Source organism: Podarcis filfolensis, assembly GCF_964270895.1.
Source record: "Podarcis filfolensis genome assembly, chromosome: 10".
NCBI lineage: Eukaryota > Metazoa > Chordata > Lepidosauria > Squamata > Lacertidae > Podarcis > Podarcis filfolensis.
Window position 1 is genome coordinate 74,944,858 of NC_139612.1, and position 20,374 is coordinate 74,965,231.

The following is a 20,374-nucleotide window of genomic DNA, read 5'->3' on the forward strand; positions in this document are numbered from 1 at the left end:
ATGGGATTGTTGTCTTTCACATGACGGTGTATGTTTTGACTCCACCAAGTGGGAAGTGACGGAGACAGGATGTTGGTGTTCCTGTGTTCCGTGAAGTGAGACTATTGTCCTTTGTTCTCTCTCTTTGCTGTCTGATGCTAGAGAGAGAGGGAGCCATGTTGCAGTGCTCCGTGTGTGTTTATATGTAAATAAAGTAGATTAGCCAAAATGCTGAGTTGCTGAGCTCTGTTACGCAAACTGCAAACACTCTGCAGATCCCTAAGTGTGCCGATGTCTGTTGGCATCAGTCGCTGTGAAGCTTTTGAAGCTCCCAAATGAATGACCAGGAGGGAGAGAACATGCCAGTCGGGCATGTGTCTCTACCAGGATCCTACTCGAGTGTAGGACGAGCGCTTGACACTGCCGATCTGATTTTCTGCTTCTTGGTTCACGGAGGGAGGTGGAGCCCAAATTCCCCTTTCTTTAAGGATCAAAATGGCATTGGAATGAGGAGAGTCAGTTAAAGTATGGATTTTCTACAAATTTATAAAGCTAGGTATCTTCCCTGAGCTGTCAAGTCAAAAGGATACATTCAGGCATAATATTTGCAACATTGTCATCATGGCTTTCCCAGTAGCCAAGGCCATGTTAAAAACTAGGCTGTGGGACATAGATCTCCAGGAACTAATCTCAGCTGCGGAAAAAACATGGTCCCCTCTTTATTTTCGACTCTCTAGGGTGCAGGAATTTAACCTTAATTATTTACAATTTTTGTTTAACCCGCAAGAAAAAAGGGCTTTTTCTCTGCCTAGGTTCAAGTCTAATCCTTCTAACCTCCTTTGGGGCAGGTTTGTGGGTTTGGCAGAAGGAGATAGGATCTGCCCATGCGATGCCCACCTGGTGGAAACTCTAGCTCACATGGCTCTTAAATGTAAAATCTATGATGATCTCCGCCAACAATTTTTAGACCACCTATGCATTCCAACCTGGAAACCAGAGAAGGAGGTTGTACGCTTCTTATTCCAGGGGAGAGACCAGGAGCTCCCCAAGACAGTAGCTAAGTTCCTCTATTTGATTTTTTGTCACCGAAGTAGGCTACAGGATCCTGCCCTTGCTGGAGAGATGAAATAGATTGCTTGCCTCTTCTTCCCTTTGGCAAATGACTGTACTGTTGAAATGGCGACGAGATCGCACTGGCCTACTTATTCTGAATGTTTGTAAGTGATGCCAATAAAGGTTTGATGATTTGTAACATTGCAACAACTTTAAAGATGTGGGTCCCACTTGTCATTTCCATAACAGTGCAAAAAACCACAGTCACATGCAGACGCACCGTCTTGCATGCTTGAGTAGAGCAACTCCAGGCCATGAGCCAAGTAGCAGCAGAGTAGGGGCCACGTGCAGAGCAAGTCCCACACTGAGGTCAAAAACACACACAGAGGCAGCAGGACTTCTTCAGTAATAGTTTACTGAGCTTTCAAAGCATACAGTTCTCACTGGGTCCCCAGTGAGGCACAAAACTTTGCTCATGAGAGCGAATCAGTTTCAGCCGTAAAAAAATACAGCACACAGGATACCTAAGTCAGGCAGACAAACCGGCAGAAGGGAGCAAGGGAGGAAAGAGGCAGGAAGGCCACAGGGCAATGTGTTTTGTCAGGGAATGGTCTGAAGCTGAATATTCTCCTTTTCCCCACTCCTCCTCCTTTTTTTAATCTCAAACCCAAAAAGAAACAAAGTACAAGCATCAAATTCAAAATCCATATTCGTATTTTAACATAAGCTTATTACATAGGTAAAGGAAAAGGGACCCCTGACCATTAGGTCCAGCTGTGGATGACTCTGGGGTTGCGGCGCTCATCTCACTTTATTGGCCGAGGGAGCCGGCGTATAGCTTCCGGGTCATGTGGCCAGCATGACTAAGCCGCTTCTGGCGAACCAGAGCAGCGCACGGAAACGCCGTTTACCTTCCCGCCAGAGCAGTACCTATTTATCTGCTTGCACTTTGACGTGCTTTCGAACTGCTAGGTGGGCAGGAGCAGGGACCGAGAAACGGGAGCTCATCCCGTTGCGGGGATTCGAACCGCCGACCTTCTGATCGGCAAGTCCTACGCTCTGTGGTTTAACCCACAGCGCCACCCGCGTCCCTAAACCTATTACATAGATTACCTAAATTAAAATATACACAATCACTCTAGGCTTCCTTTTGCTATATGTAAATGAAACACAATTAAAAAAATTATATTATAAATAATATTATAGATTCCCACAGGCCCCCCCACTCTCCTTCACCCATGTGTGATCTCAGTATTTTACTTCTTCCATCTTGTTGTGTTGTTATAGTTTAATAATTATTCAATTAATTCTATTGCTCTTTTCTTGCTTACCCCTGCATGTTTTACCCATTATCTATTCCTATTTCAATTCCGGAACAATGTTTTTCCATGTATTCCTTCACACCATCCCACTCCTTGATTATTCTCTGATTTGAGTGGCCTCTAACAAGTGCCGTCAATTTTCCCATTTCTACAAACTCGCAGTTTGTTTTGCCATTCTAATAATGATGAGTTTTCTCCCCCTTCCAATTCTTTGCGATCAGTATTCTGGCCGCTGCAGTTGCCTAAAGGAATACATTTTTCTTCTCTCTGGGGATGTCATTAGATATTAGGCCTAACAAAAAGCCTCTGGTAAACGAAATCTTAAATCATTTTCTCCGTTTCTCAAAGCAATCAACTTTGCCTATTATCGTTAGCATTTGAAAAAGAAACATTAACTTTGGCAGGATATTCATTTTAATCACTGAAATTCACCTCCTTATTGATAACTTTAACCTTTACCAAATCTCTAATTGATTTTTAACTTCTTTCCAGGTCTTATTATAATTATCTTCAAACAAATTGATATTTTTCATTGCTCCAAATTCTTTTTGCTCTGTTCGTCCATATTCTTAACCACCACCTTAGTTTTTTCTTTCTTTATCCTAAATCCTGCCACCTTGCCAAATTCCTCCATCTTTCTCAGCAACTTGCTTATACTTCCTGTTGGTTCTTCTACCATTACAATCATATCATCGGCAAATGCTCTTATTCTATATTCGACTCTTCCTAGTGTTATACCTCTAATCTCCTCCTCTGACCTGATAACTTGATTTAGTACCTCCAATATTAAAATAAATAACAAGGGAGATAGGGGACACCCTTGTCTTGTCCCCCTTTCTATTTTAAAGTATTCAGTCATCTCCCCATTCATTATTAAATTTACCTTTTGGTCTTGATAAATTGCTCTTAATCCAGTTGATATCCTTGTTCCCAATTCCATCTTTTCAATTATCTTCTCCACAAACCTCCAGGATACCTTATCAAAGGCTTTCTCAGCACCCACAAAAACAGATGCAGCCTTCTTCCCTGGGTTCCAGTCAAGATATTCAATAGCATCAATCACAAGTCTCACATTATTGCTCATCTTCCTTCCCGGTAAGAATCCTGTCTGATCTTGGCTAATGACTTCATTCAACACTGTTTTTAATCTCTGGGCCAATATGTCCGCATATATCTTGTAGTCATTATTAAGTAAAGATATTGGTCTATCATTATTTATATTCTCTTTGTTCTTGTCTTGTTTAGGGTTTACTGTTATATGTGCTAATTGCCATGACTCCGGGATTCTTCCTTCCGCCATTATTTTATTTATGAGTACTTTCAGCGGAGTAGCCACTACTTCCTCCATTTTTTTAAAATGCAAGGCAGTAAGGGCATCCGGGCCCAGCAACTTCCCCAACTTCGCTTTGGAAATAGCCTCCTGTACTTCCATCATAGAAACTGGGGCATTTAGATATGCATTTTTTTCTATTCCCACTCTGGGTAAGTCTTTCCCCTGCAGATAATTTTTTATATCTTCTTCTGTTTCCTTGCCTATATTACATAAATTTTTGAAGTGGTTGATAAAACACTTATTTCTTCTCGTTTTCTCGCCGTCTTTGATTTTATCTATTAATCTCTCTGTCTCTTCTTCAGTTGCCATGGCAGTATTTTGCTGGGCCTATTTGCAAATTCAAAGGATCTCTGTTTCATCCATCTTATGTTATTTTGGATTTCAATGCTTAACAACTACGAGAATTGTGTTTGTAATAACTTGATTTTTGGTGCTACCTTTTTATTTTTTGGTTCCTTCACTAGTATTTTTTCATTGCTCGCTATTTCTTCTCTTAACTGCTCTAAGTTCCTCTCATAAGCTCTCTTTTCCCCTGCATTTTGCTGGATATAGAAGCCTCTAAGAAATGCTTTACTGGCATCCCAAATTATTCTTATATCAGTGTCTTGTGATTTATTGATTTCAAAGAATTATTTCAACAATTCTTGTGCTTTAATCACCAGATTTTCATCGTTTAATAAATTCTCATTTAATCGCCATCTTTTTTTACCCTTTTGTTTATTTTCTAATTCTAATATCACTGGATTATGATCTGTTATTGTATTTGGGTGAATCTCTGTTTTTTTAAATTTCTATTATTAAATTATTTGAGATCTAGATTGCATAAATTCTCCCTGACGATTGTTAGGCTTCTGAAAAGAGTGTGAACTGTTTCTCCAGTCGATTTTTGTCTCTCCATGCATCCCTTAGGTTTAAGCTGTCCACCATTTGAAAAAATGTATGTGGTGGTCTCCCTTTTCTAGATATTCTGCCCCTTTCTGTCCTGTCCATTTCTAATGAAGGGACTCCATTGAGGTCCCTCACCTTAAGGGGGGAATCCATTCTCAGGCCGATCATCTTTCCTCAGAAGAGGAGCTGGAGGGGGGAAAGACATCCCCTTCGTTTCCAGTGGTCTCAGAAGGAGGGAGAGACACAGTCACGGAGCAGATTAGAGGGGAATTACCCAGCTACGAGAAAATGACAAGAGAAACAGACTCAGCTGGCCCTGAAGCAGGAAGACAGATTTCCTCTGAGTTCATTGCCGTGAAGAAGAGTGAACTCTGAGAGGAACACGTCCCTCACTCCATACATATAAATGGGTTCTCCCCTTTGAAGGTCCCTTCATGTTTCTTAAACATTACATTATAGCTAAAGCACTTTCTGCAATCCTTCCATTTAAAGTTATTGATAGTATGTAGGGTGTCAACTGGTAAAGTTCTTCCTGGCCACGAGTCTGTTGATGTAGGACTTCCACAAGGACTGAGCCTCAATATACTTTCCTGACGTTTATGTGGTTTGTCTTTTGTGTGAGTTTGTTGATGTATATCAAGGGTTCCACTCCGACTGAAGCTCCTTCCACATGCCATACATTTAAATGGTTTCTTCCCTGTGTGTCTGCTGATGTTTTCTAAGATTTCCACTTTGACTGAAGCTTTTTCCGCACTTCATGCATTTAAACGGTTTCTCCCCTGTGTGAGTCCGCTGGTGTAATTTAAGGTCTCCATTCTGACTGAAGCTCTTTCTGCACTCAATGCATTTAAATGGTTTCCCCCCTGTGTGAGTCCGTTGATGTCTTCTAAGCATTGCATTGAAACTGAAGCACTTCCCACACTCCACACATTTATATGGTTTCTCCCCTGTGTGAGTCCGTTGATGTATATTGAGGTGTCCACTCTGACTGAAGCTCTTTCCACACTCCATACATTTATATGGTTTCTCTCCTGTGTGTGTCCATTGATGTGTTTTAAGGTCTCCATTCTGACTGAAGCTCTTTCTGCACTCAATACATTTAAATGGTTTCCCCCCTGCCTGTGTGAGTCAATTGATGTCTTCTATGGCCTGAATCGTAACTGAAGCTCTTTCCGCATTCCAAGCATTTAAATGGTTTCTCCCCTGTGTGAGTCCGTTGATGTATTCTAAGGTATCCATTTCGACTGAAGCTCTTTCCACACTCAATGCATTTAAATGGTTTTCCCCCTGTGTGAGTCTGTTGATGTGATCTAAGGGCTCCATTTTCACTAAAGCTCTTTCCGCACTCCATGCATCCATATGGTTTCTCCTCTGTGTGTGTCTGTTGATGTGATCTAAGTCCTGCATCGTAACTGAAGCTTCTTCCACATTCCATACATTTATATGGTTTCTCCCCTGTGTGAATCCGTTGATGTTTTTTAAGGTCTCCATTCTGACTGAAGCTCTTTCCGCACTCAATACATTTAAATGGTTTCTCCCCTGTGTGAGTCCGTTGATGTCTTCTAAGGGCTCCATTTTCACTAAAGCTCTTTCCGCACTCCATGCATTGAAATGGTTTCTCCCCTGTGTGAGTCCGTTGATGCATATTGCGGTGCCCACTCTGACTGAAGCTCTTGCCACACTCCATACATTTATATGGTTTTTCACCAGTGTGAGTTCGCTGGTGTAATTTAAGTTCTCCATTCTGACTGAAGCTCTTCCCACACTCCCTGCATTCATATGGTTTCTCCCCTGTGTGAGTCTGATGATGTTTATTGAGGTGCCCACTCTTACTGAAGCTCTTTCCACACTCCATACATTTATATGGTTTTTCACCCGTGTGAGTCCGTTGATGTGAACTTAAGTGTCCACTCTTACTAAAGCTCTTTCCGCACTCCCTGCATTTAAAAGGTTTTTCACCCGTGTGAATCCGTAGATGTGCACTTAAGTGTCCACTCTGACGGAAGCTTTTCCCGCACTCCATGCATTTAAATGGTTTTTCCCCTGTGTGAGTCCGCTGGTGTATATTGAGGAGTCCTCTTAGACTAAAGTTCTTCCCACACTCCCTGCATTGGAATCCTTTCTTGTCCATGTGAGTCCGCTGATGTGTTCTAAGTTTTCTACTATCAGTGAAACTTTTCCCACTCTCCATACCTTTAAATGTTTTCTCCCCTCTTGGAGTCATTGATGTGAGCTATGTGTGCTCATTCAATGAAGCATATCCCACATTTCACACATTTTAATTTCTATTCCTAATGAAACGAAAGGTGCCCCATCCCCTGGAATTCTGAATGTCTTCTCCATCACCTTCTTCAGAGTGGGAGGAAAGGAAATCCTGTTTGGGTTACAAGAAAGAGAACAAAGGGAAAGAGAACACATCAAGCGCCATTAGCCCCTTCTCTTATTTCAACATCTCCTACATTCCCCCGCCTCCTACCCATGTTCCCAATTTTCTGGAAATGAAAAAGCAATGTCATCAAATGATAGTAATGCATCACCACCTTTCATAATCCTCAATCATCGTTAATAAAGCAGCATGATCTCGGAATACAGCCCTTTCAAATCAATTGTTTCCTCACAGAAAAGGCAGCTGCTCTCTGTCCAAGAAACAGTCCTCTCTTTCTCCGGTCCATCGTTCCTTTGGACATTCCCCATCCTCTGCATCATAATCCTCCATCCACCTCTAGATCTTTATGAATCACCTGCACAGTCCCATTGGCCACAGGAGGTCCATGTGGACTATTATGTGAGACCCTGGTCTACATCTTTTCCAGGGACTGTGGTCTGGGTCAGTCAGAGAATTAGTGACAAGACTTGGTGCTTGGGGTCAGCTGAATGGGTGCTCAGGGAAGCTCCTGTTCTTGGAGATGGACCTCCCTCTACATGCCTCACATTGCATTGAGAGAGCAGGAGAAGCAGAAGGAAAGAAGATGGCAAATGGGAATCCCAATGGTTCTTTATAATGATGATGTGCTGCCTGATCTCAAGCCCCTCTTCTGACACAAGACTACCCTAATCTGGCACTGACAAAGCTGGATATTCAAGGCAAAGGGATAACTGTACTTATCCCTTCATCCTTGAATATGTAGTGTTGATTCATTGATGGCCTGATGTGATATTTCCAGAGACGTGAATTTATTCCTTATCTGTCTCAAATATCTGGGTACCTTTGGTGGGGGTCATGTCATGCACCTTATGGGGTAATTTATCCATCATTGGTCCCCACCCTGCACTCAGCTCTCACCTGTGGCTTCCAGAAGATGTCAGCATGCAACAGGGGCCACAATCCCAGGAATCGCTTCAACTGACCGGCAAAACCAGGTGAGGATAGTTGATGGGTCTCAAATCCTTGGTGGGTTGGGGATTTCTGCTGCAGGTGAAGGCAGACCCTGGTGGATGGAGAGGAGGAGAACAGTGAATCCCACAGTCCAGATTCTGCCCATGCTGCAGAGAAAAGTGAAGGGCCGATGGGATCGTCAACCGGGGAAGGAAGCCCATCGAGAAGGAAAACTCTGCTCCTAAACTTTCACTGCCTCTTGAGCTATGTTCAGGGGAAGAAAAGGCTATGGAGGAAAACCTACACAAATCCAGAGTGGAGTCTCTAAGATGGTTGGATGGTGTCCTGCACACCTTCTTCATTCAACTCCTGCAGCCAAGCTGGTGCCAAACATACTGCTCTGCTTTCCTTGGGACCATATCAGCCCGGCTGAGAAGGGGGTCTTGTTGTATAGACAGCCCAGGACCCCCAAACACACTGCCTATGCTTGCAGTGCTGCTAACACAGTGGTTTCAAGCGCAGAAACGAGCTCAAACCTGTTTATCAAAGTCTCTCCGATGTGGAACAAGGAAAACAGAAGTGCTGTTTACATCATACGCCCCTGTAAAAGTATTTGAAAAGACAAAGTATCCGGTGGCCCCTTGAAAGCTAATAAAAGTATTGTGGCGGAAGCTTTTGGGGGTGCAGGACCAGGAAAGCTCCTGCCACCCTGACCCTTCCAATGGGGACTCAGGCCTCATCATGGGACTTGAACTGCCCTGGCTGATTATCTCCAATGGGATAGATATTGAGAGGAAAGCTGTTTCCTGGTTCTGCTGGATCTCTTAGCGGCTTTGGAGACCTTTGGCCATGGTGTCCTTCTGGACCCTCTAGGGGAGCTGGGGGCCCTGTTATGCAGTGGTTCCCCTCCTTCCTCCTGGGCCAGAGAGTGGTGTTCAGACCCCTGGATGCTTACTTGTGGGGTGCCCCAGGGCTCCATCCTCTCCCCCATGCTTTTTACTATCTATGTGCAGCCACTGGGAGAGATCATCAGGGGGGTTGGGTTGGGTGTTCCCCAGTATGTGGATGATGCCCAGCTCTTCTTCTCTTTCAAATTGGAACTAGTGAAGATGGTGAATGCCATGTGTGGCTGTCTGTAGGTGGTTGGAGGATGGATGGCGGCCAACACATTGAGGCTGAATCCTGACAAGACAGAAATACTGTCCCTGGGGGAGGATGGGGGCATTCCTGGTCCTGATGGGATAACTGTGCCCCTGAAGGACCAGGTGTGCAGCCTGGGGGTCATTTTGGACTCCCAGCTGTGCATGGAGGCGCAGATCAATTCTGTGTCCAGGGCAGCTGTCTGGCAGCTCCATCTGGTACACAGGATGAGACCCAAGTAGCCTGCAGACTGTCTGGCCAGAGTGGTGCATGCTCTGGTTATTTCCTGCTTGGAGTACTGCCAGCTGCTCTACAAGGGGCTACCTTTGAAGGTGACTCTGAAACTGTAACTAATCCAGAATGGGGGAGCTAGACTAGTTACTGGGAGCAGCCACTAAGACCACATAACATTATTTCTAAAGTATCTCCCCTGGCTCCCAGCACATTTCCGAGCACAATTCAAACTGTTGGTGCTGACTTTTAAAGTGTCTGTGGGATGTGAAACACAAGAGCAGTCAAGTACAACATCCCTAGAGTGGAAATAAAAGGGGATGTCTGGAGCAGCCAGTCAGAACTTCCGGTTTCTCCTAGGCTGGGACAGACTTCTTCTGCATGTGACTAGAGGTGGGCGCGAACTCACCTGCCCAGGTAACAAAAGAGCAGGACTGGTCAGCCACTCTCTCTCTGACTACATTCGTCGAAGAAGCAACATCTGCTTAGCCTAAGATGCTTTCTTGGGCTGTCTCCTTATGGGATAGTTTCCAGGTGTATGTAACTTTTGTAACTTAAGTCTGGCTTCTGGGATCCATTTGTGAACAGAATGTGTGAGTAAACTCTTTTTATACTTTTATAGAAGACTGTGTCGTGTCTATCTTTTTATGAGGGACTAAAGGGGAAATTACCAAGGAAACTTATTTTAGAGGCTTTAGCGAGCCTGAGCAAATGCATCCGCTGTAAGTTTAAAAAGGGGAATGTTACTCTGCTAAATTGTACAACTTGTTAGCACAAGTTGGAAAGGATATAATCAAACAATATATCCTCTCCTGCGTCCCTGAACATTCCCACTGTGTCATGGTTGCATTTTTCAGGCATAGAAAAGTACAGATGTAATTCTGGTAGTTTTACTCTGTATGATTCAAAGCTGGTGTTTTCTTTAGATCCTGGGGAGGCAAACTAAGGCCTGGGGGTATAAATGCGATGATGATGGTCTTGTGGGGTTTTTAAAAGTTATTTTGGAGCTCATACTGCTATATCAGCTCATAAAATGTTATGGGTGGAGAAAATCACAGGGTTGCCATAAACTATAATCCCACCCAGGAAATCTCATTCATATACATTCTGTAAATTTGGGGAGGTCACACACCTCACCTGTGCTAATACTGGCAGTCTTTGGCCTGCACAGGCAAACCCTGTGTGTAGAGCCTCCAGCCCCAGGCACTGTCTATCATGAAAATGGGTCCTTTGACTAGGAAGATTCATGTAGTCGTTGTCGTCGGATGCTGAAGGATTGTATCTCAGCTTGTCAGTCACTCTGACATTGCCTAGAAAGAATAAGAGGAACAGAAATGTTTTGAGGTGCAACTTCTATTTCATGGACTCTGCGCCCATTTCTGAGGACAGGTGTACATTATCCTCATCCTCAGTGAACCAGGCAGTGGAAAAGACAATAAAGATGGAAGGCTGAGAGAGAGGAAAAGGTTTCTGGCTGCTTCCTGGGTGGGATTGTGGAAACAAAGAGCCACTTCCGAGAAGGCCTCTCCCCTCCCCTCTTCCTCTCGGGATTTCCTCTCCAGGGGACCAGTGGTTGGACTGGGCAGAATCATTGTCTGGACAGGGCAGGGGCTTATGGGGGCTTATGGGGTGGGAAGAGGATGGAGACTGCAGGAAGGAAGGGGTGGGGGGACTGGACCCCCCACTTTCCAGGGATCCCTCTCTGGTCGCCTTGGGGGGGCATTCCTGGCAGGAGGGAGAAGTCAAGGCGGCACCTCTGGAGATTCATCGTGGGCGTCATGATGGAGACGCCCTACCCAGACTGTCCTTCCTATCTCTCTCCCTCCCCCCCCCCCCGCCAATGCTGCCCTTCCCTGTCCCAGGGATGCTCCCTCCCTCCCCCCACTTCCTTGACCCCCTCCCTCTCTCCTGAGTCTCCCCTGCATCCAGAGGCTCCCTTGGCTCTGCTCACCCCACACCCTGCGCCCCCATCTCTCCAGCTGGAGGCGCCCCCCCAAGACAAGCAGGGGAGGGACGGGGGGGTCTCTATCCCTCGTGTCGATTAACCCTTTCGTGGCCCACCTCTCTCTGCACGGAGCCCCCAGCGCTCCGGGGATGCCTGCGCGGGGGACACGGGGCGATGGGGTCCTCATGGGGACTCCCTGGGTGGGGGTCCCATGCCCGCCCCTGTCAAGGCACCTAAGGGGCCGAGAAAAACCCCCTTCGCAGCACGCGTGCAGGGATCCAGGCCCTGCCGACGGGGCCCACGAAGCGCGCTCTGGGGAGCTGGCGGGGTCTCTGGGTCCTTTTCTCCCCCTCCCCCCCCGCGACCCCTTTACCTCTTTGTCCTCGCTCCGATTCTCATTTCCTTTCCTGCAACATCCACGTTGGGCGGGGATCCTCCTCTTCCCATCCTCCTCCCCTTTCCGAAAGCGCCCCCCCCCCCCTAGATCTACGGGATAGAGCAGCAATCCGGAGTGGACGCTTCACTTGCGGGAGAAGAAGGGAGGCTGGGAGGGGGGCTCCCCCCTCATTTCCGGAGCGAAGCCGGATTGGAGGAGGAGGAGGAGGAGGAGGAGCAATGTATTGGGGGCGGGATCTGGGCTTGTGTGGGCGGGATGAGAGAAGGATGTGCCGGGAGGGGAGGGAAAGTGTTGAGCGGGTGGGGGGGGGGGAAAGGAGGAGAGGAAATACCCCCCCCGCACGATCATCCATGATGTCATACCCATCTCACGGAGGCGGGGGGGGGCTCAGGAAGAATCTCCTGCCACGTGACTGGGGTCAGACAGGGCTGCTGTTTTGCTCTCCTTACTATTTCAGCTCAGGTTTTCCTGGCAGAAGTTACATTTCATCACGAAATGGGTGGATTCATTGAGGAAACGGGGCTACGTTGAAAAGAGGCAAATGTGTCTACTTTGTAACCACCCAGGGAGTTGTGTTGCAAAGGCCATTTGAAGAAAGGCTCCTATTGTATCACCTGCGGCTACATGCCGGAGTTTTGGTGGTTTGTGAGACTATGTCTCTGTAAATGCGCTTATCCCCGTGCATTTATAATGGCATGACATTAAATCCCATGAGATCCACAAGCACCAGAACCATAAGCCCACCTATGAGTCCAAAAGCACAGAACGAAGCAGCCCTATCAAAAGCTGGGTGTCGAACAACAACAACAACTTTTTTTGTACCCCACCCATCAAACTGGATTGCTCCAGCCACTCTGGGCAGCTTCCCAAAGAATAGAAGAAAAGATGACCCAACATGAAATATTAAAAGCTTCCCGATACGGAGCTGCTTTCAGGCGTTTATGGAGGTTCGTCTCCTTGACATCTGGTGGGAGGGTGTTCCACAGGGCAGTCACCACAACCGAGAAGGCCCTCTGTAACCTCACTTCTCGCAATGAGGGACCTGCCAGAATGAAGCAGGACCACCTGGAGGAATTTTACCCTTATGCTTTCCATATAATTAGTTAGCCATATATAACCATATATAACCATATATCCTTATACGTAATGCTTTTTATACAATCCATATTTGAATCATGAAGGCTTCCGCAAAGCTTAGGGCAAAATGCTTAGATTTGAAAAATCCAAAATGAACTCTGCCCCAGTTCTCTCCCCTTGTTCTTTTCAATGTCTCGCTAACATAAGGGGGGAAGCAATAAATCTGCTGTGCTGGCATTTTCCTCCTGTCCAGACAGGGTCCTGAGCAGCTAAAAACAGGAAGATGCTAACCGCAAAATGTCCCTGTTTGGCAGATGTTGCGTAGAAGAGCGTAAGGGCCGAATACAGTTCCTTTCTCCTTTTTATTAGGGGAAAGGTCGGACTAATGTTCAGACTGAAGAATGCAGAAGTTGGGAGGGAACTCTTTACATGATCAGGGGGCAAGGCTTGAATTCGCTCATTGGTTTTATTTTTGCTGCCGTGTGCGATTGTATTTGATTATGTCATGATCTATGATGTATGTACTCAGGTATAAAGCCTCAGGGCGCTAGAGCTAAGACGCCCAGTCCCTGGAAACGATTCCACTGGGTCAATTATTGCTTAGCAATAAATATCACTTTCTTTTTCTCCACTGCTGCGTCTGTCAATTCTTGGACACGATTTGAGTGGGTCACAGGTACCTTAAAATCCTTGCTACAAGAAGGCCCTCGGAGCTGGACCTCAGTGTCCGCGCTGAGCGATGGACGTGGAGACGCTCCTTCCCTTCTTCTGGGCTGAGACCATTTGGGGCTTTCAAGGTCAGTGCCGGCACTTTGAATGGTGCTCGGAAGGGACTGGGAGCCCATGAAGATTTCTTAGGATCCGTCTTCAGGGGCCAGCTGTTAGGGGGCCGTTCAGCTGCTGTCCAAAACTGAGGGATCCCTTGCCGGAAGTAATCCATAAACCTCTCCTCCTCCGCCTTCTCGGGATGCCATTGGTGCGCGATGCTCCGGCTCTCGAGAGAGGGAGAGGCGTGAGTTGGGTGCGCTCGGCTTGCCAAGGGTTAAACGGAAACGAGCTAGATTCCTAGACAGGAAAGTAAGACGGGGGGGGCAGGGTCCTCCAGAGCGAAAGCCCAACCCCTCCCTTTCCTGCAAGAAGTCGGGCGTGTGGGGGTCCCGTTGGTTCGGCTCTGCAGAGGCTGCCTGGGGGCGCCTGCTGGGATCCGGTGAGTCTCCTCTCTCCCAGGATAGGGCCCATGGGGAGAGCGGGGGTCCCAGCGCTGCATGGCGAGAGGGGGGCTAGTCAGGGCGGGGAGGGTCGCAGGAGGGCGGCAGCTCTGCTCTTGCTTTGCATGGATGCACTGCTGATCCCTTGGATCCAGGAGCGCTGAAATGCATGCAAATAAACCCCATTCAGATGTATGGATCAGTCCCCTTGTATAACAGAGGTTGTAGGCGGATGGAAACATTCAGACATGAAATATACCCTGGTCCCTAAAACCTCACCTGTGCAAGGAGAAGGAAGGAAGGCAGAGAAGAGAAAGCGCTTCCTCTTGCAGGGCAGAGTAAAACCTGTGGAACTGCCTCCCACAAGAGCCAGGGAGGCCACCAATCAAGGTGGCGTTAAAAGAGGAGGAGACCAATCCGTGGAGGAGGAGGAGAGGGCGATGGGGGGGGGTTCCTCTGCTCTATGGGGCAGCCCTATGGCCTGATCCTGCAGGGCTCATTTTCTCCTCCAGTGCTTAGTGTGTGTCCAGATGCAAGTGTGTCCTCTGAGATTGCTTGGGGTTGAGCTAGATGATCCTTGGGGTGTCATCCACTTCTATAGTTCTATGAAAGCACCACTGGAGGTCTCACAAGCCAAGGCATTGAGAGCAGGAGAGGTCCTGCTGGAAAGGAAACAACCAGTGCAACTGTTTTAAAACAGGAATCCAATGTGTTAGTTGTGGGGGGACTCAGTGGGGAGGGGTAGACCCATGGATGCCACCTTGATCTCCTTGGACAAGGAGGTGGGAGAGAAATGCCATTCATAAAGAGAGGCAGCCCAGCCAATCATCTGGCTGCTGCATTTTGGGCCAGTTCCCGAGTTGCCTTCAAGGCAGTTCCACACAGAGAGCGTTGCAACCATCCCATCTGGTGCAGAGCAGGGAGGACCAGGGCCATGTCCTCTCTGTCCCAAAAGGTCTGTGGGGTGGGGAAGTAGCCTGAGCTGGACATGGGCCTCAATGGATGATGGACCCAGGAGAGCCCTCAAGTATTCATGACTGGGGAGGGGGCATGTTAAGCAATATAACTTCTTCTTCTTCATCATCATCATCATCATCATCATTACTGTTAGTTCCCTGTCTGTAATCCAAATCTCCTAGAGCAGATTACAAAATTTAAAAAAACCAATAAAACAGTTGAAAACACATTACAGTGGTACCTCAGGTTAAGAACTTAATCCCTTCCGGAAGTCTGTTCTTGACCTGAAACTGTTCTTAACCTAGACACCACTTTAGCTAATGGGGCCTCCTGCTGCCGCCGTGCGATTTCTGTTCTCATCCTGAAGCAAAGTTCTTAACCCAAAGTACTATTTCTGGGTTAGTAGAGTCTGTAACCTGAAGTGTCTGTAACCTGAAGCGTCTGTAACCTGAAGCGTCTGTAACACAAGGTACCACTGTACTCTCATAGAAAGGCGACTCCTACTTTATTTGCTTTTGAGTGCACACAGACGCACCCATCTTGCATGCTTGAGTAAAGCAACTCCAGGGCAGGAGGAGAGTAGGGGCCACGTGTAGATCAATTCCCACACTGAGGTCAAAAACACACAGAGAAGCAGCAGGATTTCTTCAGTAATAGTTTACTGAGCTTTCAAAGCATACAGTTCTCACTGGGTCCCCAGTGAGGCACAAAACTTAGCGCCTGAGAGCAAATCCAGTTTCAGCAGTAAAATCATACAGCACACAGGATACCTAAGTCAGGCACACAAACCGGCAGAAGGGAGCAAGGGAGGAAAGAGGCTGGAACGACACAGGGCAATGGATGTGTGTGTGTCACTTCCTGTCGTCTGGGATGGAAGTCAGCAACTCGGCATCTGCAGGGGCTTCACGAAGAAAAGCTTCCAGGCAAATGGGCATCACAGAAACACACACTGTGATTCTTGGTATGTTGCCGTATCAATTGTTTTTGAAAGGTTATCATGACGTGGTCTAGAAACCAGTTTGGAACAATATATCGCCTGGCCCTAATCCTCACTGACCACCAGAAATCCAGATAAACACTCCTTTATAAATAAAGCACTTTTTGCAATCTTTTCATTTAAACTGCTTTTTCTCTTTGAGGTTGTTGATGGTTTGAAGGGTTTCAACTCCTAAAGTTCTTCCTGTCCGTGAGTCTGTTGATTCTGAACTTCCACTAGGACTGAACCTCTATCTACTTTCCTCATATTTATAAGGTTTGTCTTTTGTGTGAGTTTGTTGACATAAATCAAGGGTTCCTCTCTGACTGAAGCTGCTTCCACAGTCCATACATTTAAATGGTTTCTGCCCTGTGTGTCTGTAGATGTGTTTTAAGGTTTCCATTCTGACTGAAGCACTTTCCGCACTCAATGCATTTAAATGGTTTCCCCCCTGTGTCAGCCAGTTGATGTCTTCTAAGGCTTCCACTTTCACTAAAGCTCATTTCACACTCCATACACTGAAATGGTTTCTCCCCTGTGTGAGTTTGTTGATGTCTTCTAAGTGTTTCATTCTCACTAAAGCTCTTTCCGCACTCCAGGCATTTAAATGGGTTCTCCCCTGTGTGAGTCCGTTGATGTAAAGTTAAGTTTCCCCTATGACTGAAGTTCTTCCCACACTCCCTGCATTTAAATAATTTCTGCCGTGTGTGAGTCTGTTGATGTATTCCAAGTTCATCACTTCGACTGAAGCTCTTTCCACACTCCATACCTTTAAATGGTTTCTCCCCTGTTTGAGTTTATTGATGTGAGATATGTGTGCTCATTCAGTGAAGCATATTCCACATTTCACACTTTTTAATGGCTATTCCTAATGAAACGAAAGGTTCCCCATCTCTCAGAATTCTGACTGTCTTCTGTATCACCTTCAGAATGGGCGGAAAGGCAATCCTATTTTGGTTTCAAGGAAGAGAACAAAGGGAAAGAGAACACATCAAATGCCATTAGCAGCTTTTCTTATTTCAACATTTCCTATATTCCCCCGCCTCCTACCCATGTTCCCAGTTTTTAGGAAATGAAGATGCAATGATGTCAAATGATAGTAATGCATCACCACCTTTCATAATCCTCACTCATTTTTAATAGCGCAGCATGATCTTGGAATACAGCCTTTTCAAATTAATTGTTTCCTCACAGGAAAGGCAGCTGCTCTCTGTCCATGAAGAGGCCCCCCTTTTTTCTGGTTCATCGTTCCTTTGGACATTCCCCATCCTCGGCATCATAATCCTCCATCCACCTCTCTCTCTCTCTCTCTCTCTCTCTCTCTCTCTCTCTCTCTCTCTCTCTCTTTTTAATCAGTTTTTACTGATTTTCATTATTACACATACACATAGAATACATACACTCATTATACATTTATTCATCCACCTAAGCCTTAAGCTCTGCCGAGCTTCGGACTTCCCTTCATCTCTTCGGTAAGTATCATATAGTTATAACATCACGTATTCTATTTAATACTATTTTGTCTTATGCCGGTAGAGTTACTCCAACCCTGCCAGTGTCTTTAAAGTTTTACCATTTTCTCTTACATATACCAAATATTTACTCCAATTTTCAACAAACTTCTTTTCATCTTGGTCCCGTATTTTCCCCGACAATCTAGCCAATTCTGCGTAATTCATCATTTTGGTCTGCCATTCCATGATTGTAGGTAGAGTATCAGTTTTCCAGTTCTGGGCCAACATAGTTCTAGCTGCTGTCATGGCGTACAAGAAAAGATTTTTATCCTTCTTTTTAATTTCCTTCCCTTTCAATCCCAATAAAATCTTCAGGTTTTTTTAGAAAATATTTTTTGTACTTATTTATTTATTTATTATAAATATTTTTTATTGATTTTCCAACATACATTTATAATATCCAATCAAAATTTATCACATATTTTCTCTTTTGGACTTCCTTCAGCCTCTCTAACAATCATCCATTATTCAATTTTTTAATTACACATTTCCTAATTTTTATATTGCAATTTATATACCTTCACCCTCTTATTTTTCTTCTACACAATATTCCTCAAACATTCACAGAGCTTCTTGAAATCCCACTAGCGTTGTAGCATCACATATACATTTCAAATAATATGAAAATTTTCCCCAATCTTCAATGAACTTTTGGTCTCATAGATATCTGATCTTCCCCGTTAGTTTATCTAGTTCTGCATAGTCCATCAGTTTCATTCTCCATTCTTCTAACGTTGGTAGTTGTTCCTGTTTCCATTTTTGGGCCAGTAGTATTCTCGCTGCAGTTACTGCGTATTGGAAAAGTTTACAGTCCTTTCTATTTATCTCATTTCCTACTATTCCTAAAAGAAAAGCCTCTGGTTTCTTAACAAATGTATATTTCAACATCTTTTTCAACTCATTATATATCAATTCCCAGAAACCCTTCACCTTCTTGCAATCCCACCACATATGGTAAAATGTTCCCTCTTTTTCTTTACATTTCCAACACTTATTACATGTTTTATACATTTTTGCCAATATACCATCTATAAACCATTTTCATCACATTTTCCTTTAATGCAGTGCATGCTGTAAATTTTATATTTTCATTCCATAATTTTATCCAGTCATTGAACTGTATATTATGACCCAAATCTCTGGCCCAGTGTATCATAACCGATTTAACTTCCTCGTCTTTTGTATACCATTCCAGCAACATTTTATACATTTTAGATAAAATTTTGTACTCATTATTTGTTATTTCCATTTGAAATTTTGATTCTTTTTTGATTTTGATTCTTTTTCATCAAAACCTCTTTCTTTAAAATCCTTTTTAAACATTTCATTAACCTGATAATAATGCGACCAATCATATACATGCTCCTTCACATCTTCATAAGGTTTCATTTTCCATTTTCCTCCTTCTTTTACTATCAATTCTTTATATGTAATCCAGTTCCACCTTAAATTGACTTTCTTAAGACTCATAACTTCTAACGGAGATAGCCAGTGGGGAATTCTTGGTTCTAATAAACTTTTATACCTCTCCCATATTTCTATGAGAGATCTTCTAAAGATGTGGTTTTCGAAACCTTTATGGATTTTTTTCTTCTTATACCATAAATATGGGTGCCAGCCAAATCTGTAATTTTTACCGTATTTTTCACTCCATAGGGCGCACCTAGTTTTTAGAGGAGGAAAATACGGGAAAAAATATTCTGAATCAAATGTTGCACTAAACTATTTAAAGCAGCAAAGCAGGTGGCTCCTGTCCGCTGTGCTGCTTTAAATCGAGCCTCAGAGGAGGGTAGGAAGGGGAACCATGGCTTATCTAAGTCCAGTTAATAATGCTGAGTCTGACTTATGGCCATCGAGATTAGCCTGGCCGTCTCAGTGGAAATCTGGGGTGGACTTTCAGTGGTCAAAGTGTGGTTGTGTCTTCCTGCCCAGCATCTATTTCCTGCCGTCTTTCCCCCCTGCACCCCCGCACCCTGCTTCGAGGGAAGGAAGCAGAGCCATGGATCCTCTGCTCACAACTGCAGTGGATTCCCTCCACTTTGAAGCAGGAAAGTGGAAGAGGAGCTGCTTACACGAGTGTAAGCTGCTCCCCTCCAACTTTCCTGCTTCAAAGGGAGGTCAGGAGGAGGGAATCCGCTGCAGCTGCAAGCAGTGGAGGATCCACGGTCCCTTTCCTTCCCTCCTCCGTGATTGCTTTGAAGCAGGAAAGTAGGAGAGGAGCTGCTTACACAAGTGTAAGCAGCTCCCCTCCCACTTTGCTGCTTCAAAGGGAGCCCGGGAGGAGGGAATCCGCTGCATTCGCTAGCAGAGGATCCATGGTCCCCTTCCTTCCCTCCTCCGTAGTTGTTTTGAAGCAGGAAAGTGGGAGAGGAGCTGCTTACACGAGTGTAATCTGCTCCCATCCCACATTGCCGCTTCAAAGGGAGCCCGGGAGGAGGGAATCTACTGCAGCTTCCCCCACCTTCCGCAGAAGCCGCGCGCTCTTTAACGGGGCTGCGCGGCTTCTCCTGGCTTTTCTGGGAGGTGGGAGGATTCCCCCACCTCGTAGAAAAGCCCGCAGGAGCCGCGCAGCCTTTAAAGAGGGCGCCGCTCTTGGGGGCTTTTCCCTGAGGAGGGAGAAGGGACTGATGCGGCCAGTCAGTCTCTTCTCCCTCCTGGGGAAAAGCCCGCAAAAGCGCACGAAGCTTGTGTGCGGCTCTTGGGGACTTTTCCCGCCTGCCTCCCCCCTGCATTCGCTCCATAGGACGCACACACATTTTCCCTTGCTTTTTAGGAGGGAAAAAGTGCGTCCTATGGTGCGAAAAATACGGTAACTTGAGTCAAATCAGAGTCTTGTTTTGGAACTAGTGTAATAAAAGCTTCTTTCCACGTCTCCGGCATTTCTCTATCCTGAAGAATATTGTTCACGACTTCTCTCAGCGGTGTAGACAGGATGTGCCTCATTTCTTTATAATAACTTGCTGTAAATCCATCTGGTCCTGGAGCTTTCCGTTTTTTCAACTCTTTTATGGCTTCTTTAATCTCTTCCATTTCTATAG

General features: G+C 45.5%; 2 protein-coding genes across 4 annotated transcripts in view; one reads left to right on the forward strand and one right to left on the reverse strand.

Moving 5' to 3' along the window:
* Positions 1 to 20,374, reverse strand: part of LOC310743013 (uncharacterized protein) — a 151,532-nt gene that overhangs the window by 70,547 nt on the left and 60,611 nt on the right. The window contains exons 1-2 of one of the 3 annotated variants that reach the window (XM_083573046.1): positions 7,859 to 7,996; positions 3,802 to 6,949 (exon numbers count right to left, since the gene is read on the reverse strand). The exons of 1 other annotated variant lie outside the window; for it this stretch is intronic. In XM_083573046.1, the coding sequence (XP_083429172.1) occupies positions 5,675 to 6,799 (1,125 nt within the window). In that variant the 5' untranslated portion in view covers positions 6,800 to 6,949; positions 7,859 to 7,996 and the 3' untranslated portion in view covers positions 3,802 to 5,674. Of the gene's footprint in view, positions 1 to 3,801; positions 6,950 to 7,858; positions 7,997 to 20,374 lie in introns of those variants that run through there. One more of the 3 variants, XM_083573047.1, reaches the window with a different exon arrangement.
* The window catches only part of LOC310742869 (uncharacterized protein), a 42,247-nt gene continuing 35,681 nt past the window's right edge, over positions 13,809 to 20,374 (forward strand). The window contains exon 1 of the mRNA XM_083572588.1: positions 13,809 to 13,888. The gene's annotated coding sequence lies outside the window, so the exon portion shown is untranslated. The remainder of the gene's footprint in view (positions 13,889 to 20,374) is intronic.